Source organism: Echinops telfairi, unplaced genomic scaffold (genome assembly GCF_000313985.2).
Source record: "Echinops telfairi isolate 266 unplaced genomic scaffold, ASM31398v2 ScPeMD7_70;HRSCAF=299, whole genome shotgun sequence".
NCBI classification, from domain to species: Eukaryota; Metazoa; Chordata; class Mammalia; order Afrosoricida; family Tenrecidae; genus Echinops; species Echinops telfairi.
The window spans coordinates 65,128,615-65,132,347 of NW_022103968.1; the positions used below are offsets into that span (position 1 = coordinate 65,128,615).

At 42.7% G+C, this 3,733-nt stretch overlaps 1 protein-coding gene across 1 annotated transcript in view; it reads left to right on the plus strand.

Annotated features, from left to right (window-relative positions):
- OIT3 (oncoprotein induced transcript 3) overlaps window positions 1-3,733 on the plus strand; it is a 25,038-nt gene that overhangs the window by 5,467 nt on the left and 15,838 nt on the right. Inside the window, exons 3-4 of the mRNA XM_045291552.1 lie at window positions 1,532-1,639; window positions 2,887-3,009. Coding sequence (XP_045147487.1) covers window positions 1,532-1,639; window positions 2,887-3,009 — 231 coding nt within the window. The remainder of the gene's footprint in view (window positions 1-1,531; window positions 1,640-2,886; window positions 3,010-3,733) is intronic.

Sequence of the window (3,733 nt, forward strand, 5' to 3'; positions counted from 1 at the left end):
CCCCCTCCCTCATGAACCCTTGATAATTTATAAATTATTCTTACATATATTATAACAATCTTTACATTCATTATGTTCAGCGGATATGTACATATATTGCCATCAACAATTTCAAAACCTTATCTTTCTTCCTGAGGCCCTTGATATCAGTTCCTCTTTTTTCCCTCCCTCCCCGCCCTGCCACCCTTGCGAACCCTTATTATGTTATATTTTGCTATTTGTACAGATCTTACACAGCCCCTTCTGCTGCGCCACTGACAGTCCTGGTACTCAACCCCTCAAGGGCGGCTATTGTGCCATCATTGCTTTTGATCAACTTTTACTTCTCTTAAAACTTCTTTGTAACAAGCCCCTCTGATCATCCTGTATCCTTTGAGAAAATATATCTGGATTACTGCTTTAGGATCCCCCAAATATGTCATCCTAACTTTCTGAGCTGGCCTCTCTGCCTTGAATCTACTAGCCCAGCAGACCCCATTGGGAGCCACTTTTGATTGGACCTCTGTTTTGAAGGCACCCAACAAGGCTAAGATGGGTGTATGACTGAGAGAACATGTCTTCAGGTCGCAGAGACACATCTAAACACATTTTGTTTGGAATAAACTCATACATGATTAAATTGGAACCCTAGTAGCAATACATGTTTACTTACCCTAATATATGAAAGGCCTCCACAGCTTGTGGAGAAAATGCAACTAAAAGATAATGGAATTTTTCTTTGAAGTGTGTATGTATACTCGAGTATAAGCTGACCTGAATATCAGCCAAGGCACCTAATTTTACCACAATGACTGCATAAAAATGTGCTGAAAAACTCGGCTTATACACGAGTATATATGTATATATCTACTACATCATAAGGTAGCATTGAACTTACTACCCATTGATTTTAAAAGTATATATGTAGAAAAATGATAAGCTACTTGAGATCAGTTCAGCAATTTTTAAATGAGCTTCTGTATAATTAATCCCATCAAAATCTATATACGGACATTTAAACAATAGAATACCTAGAAGAAAAATGCTGTATGCTGCCAAAATCTATATCCATTTAGAAATAGAATCCCTAGGGGGCAAATGTATGTTGTCAGGTGATTCTGACTCCCGGTGACCCTGTGCTACAGAGGAGAACCTCCCGGTCGGATTGCTGGTTGGCATCGATAGGGTAGCATAGCAGCGCCAGGCCTTTTTTACCCTTGTCACATAGCAGCCCAGTGTTAGCCACTGTGCCACCTGGAGAGCTGGGAAACAAGAGTGCCTAATGGAGGCCTGTCTATCTGTTTTCCAGTCTATAGCTCATACTTGGTGCTGGCTTTATGTGGCGGGGGGATGGAAGGGGTCTCCCTCCCCCCGCAAAAGAAAAAAAATATATATTTTTGAGAATCACTGATCATCGTGATAGGTGTTCCTAAGCAGTTTATTGGATTATGTAAATCCAGGTCAATGAGAATTCCCTTGGTGTTGGCAAGGAATTTTCTCCACGAGCGAGCGCATGGTCCCCACACCAACGCGCAGTCTTTCTGTCTCGTAGACTTCTATGACATCTGTGATGAGGACTGCAATGGGAACTGCCCGGATGCCAGTGACTGCGCGTGCGCTCCTGGGACCAGGCTGGGTCCTGACAAGCAGACGTGCTTTGGTGAGCAGCAATTGTGAAGTAGAAACACACTCCTGGGATTAAAGGGACAAAGGAAAAGCTCTTCCTGCCTCTGAGCTCTTTGGTTTAGGTGATCCTGAACACTGTGGGGGGATATTTGGTTCAAGCCCAATGTATCGAGTGATTAGGACCAGGCTAGAACTGCACTGTCCAGTAGAGTCACCACTGGCCACAGGTGGCAGTGGAGCACTTGAAATGGGGTTAGTCACCGTTAGTGTCACTGAAAAACTGAATGTTCATTCCATTTATTTTTATTCATTTAAAACTGATACTCAATTCAGTCACTGGAAAATACATTTGTTTTTAAAAATGGTTAACCCAACTTGAGTAGCTCACAGTAAATTTCATGAGTTTAAACTTAAGTCAAGTATTCCTAATGAAACATTAGCATCAGCTATAAATACATGCAGAGAAAAGAAGCAAACTATCCCGTCACGAGTATTGCTTACATATTGAAACGAAACCCTCTCAGATTTACTGGATTAAAGAGACTATATTATTAAAATTAGTGTTACTTGCCTCTTTTTTTAACTTTATAAAATGTGGCTATTAGAAAATTGAAAGCTATCTATGGGGCCTGTTTGCTATTTCTCTTGGACAACGCTAGTCTGAAGGGTTCCCAAAATTCCATTATCTTTTAATTCCCTTATCCCCCGAGCATTTCCAAGCCCCACCTACAATTTTAATTTGAGTAGAAATTTAGATCTGAGAGGGGAGTGAGAGTATTTTTCAGATATTAAGAGCTTTGGGATTGTGTACATGTTCTGCTGTCAGCCTACAACAGCTGTTCTCAACCTGTGGGTCACAACCCCTTTGGGGGTCAAACGACCCTGTCACAGGGGTTGCCTGATTAATAACAGTAGCAAAATTACAGTTATGAAGTAGCAACGAGAATAATTTCACGGTTGGGGGGGTCACCACAACATGAGGAACAGTATTAAAGGGTCGGCATTCGGAAGGTGAGGACCACTGCTCTAGGAGCTAGTAGAACTGCCCAGGTGGGTTTTGAAGACTCTTCATGGGAGGAGAAAGTCTCATCTTTCTCCCGTGAAGCAGCTGGTGGTTTCAAACTGCTGATCTTGTGGTTAGCAGCCCAACCGGTAAACACTATGCCCCAGGGTTGTGGAAGGTGTACCCCAATGTTCTGAAAGGAGGGTTCACTAAGGAGCTTGTGAAAAGGATGAGTTAGTCACTCCGCAGGATGTAAAAGGTGTGGTTTCTATTCGCAGATGAAAATGAATGTGAGCTAAACAATGGTGGCTGCAGTGAGATCTGTGTAAACCTCAAAAACTCCTATCGCTGTGAGTGTGGAGTTGGCCGAGTGCTAAGAAGTGACGGCAAAACTTGTGAAGGTGAGAACGAATGAGATTGAAACATGAACCTAAACAAAGTGATCTTACGTTGGAAGAGAGTATCACTTGGGCGGTGGGAAGAAATGACGGAGGGGGGCGTGCATCTTCCTTGAGGATGCTCATGTTGTGGACAGAACGCACTGTTGATTTGGTCTCCACGGTTTAGCAGAAGGGAACGATGGAATTCTGCAGAGGCAGAGAGCTACCTTTTTATTTGAGAAATAAAAATAGTGCCGTCTGTTTCTGAAATGTTAATGTGCCCATGAATCACCCGAGGAAGCTTGTGAAAGTGCAGGTTCTGATTCATAATCTGGGATCAGGCCAAGAGACTGCTTTTCAAATAGCTTCCAGGTGATACCTATGTTCCTGTTTCTGATCCAAGGAGCTCACCGAGAGCAGCCAGGGAATAGAGGCAGGGAGGGTAACACCTGAAGTGTTTTCTCAATTTTCCAATAATAAGAATCAACCTCAGATGCTTTTAAACCTAGCCCTTCCCAGGCCTTCCTCCTAGAGATTCTGGCTCCGTTCCTAGGTTAGATGATCCAATAACCAAAGAAGCATTAGTTCAGTAACGTGTACCAAGAAATTGAAATGGACATTTTCTTCCGTTATGATATGAAACTTAGGCAATGCTTCTTCTCTAAGCTACATTTGCCTTTACAAAGTATTGCAACTAGAAGCTTATCCCTTCTGCTTTCCGGAAGACTCTCGTGCCATTGGTTGT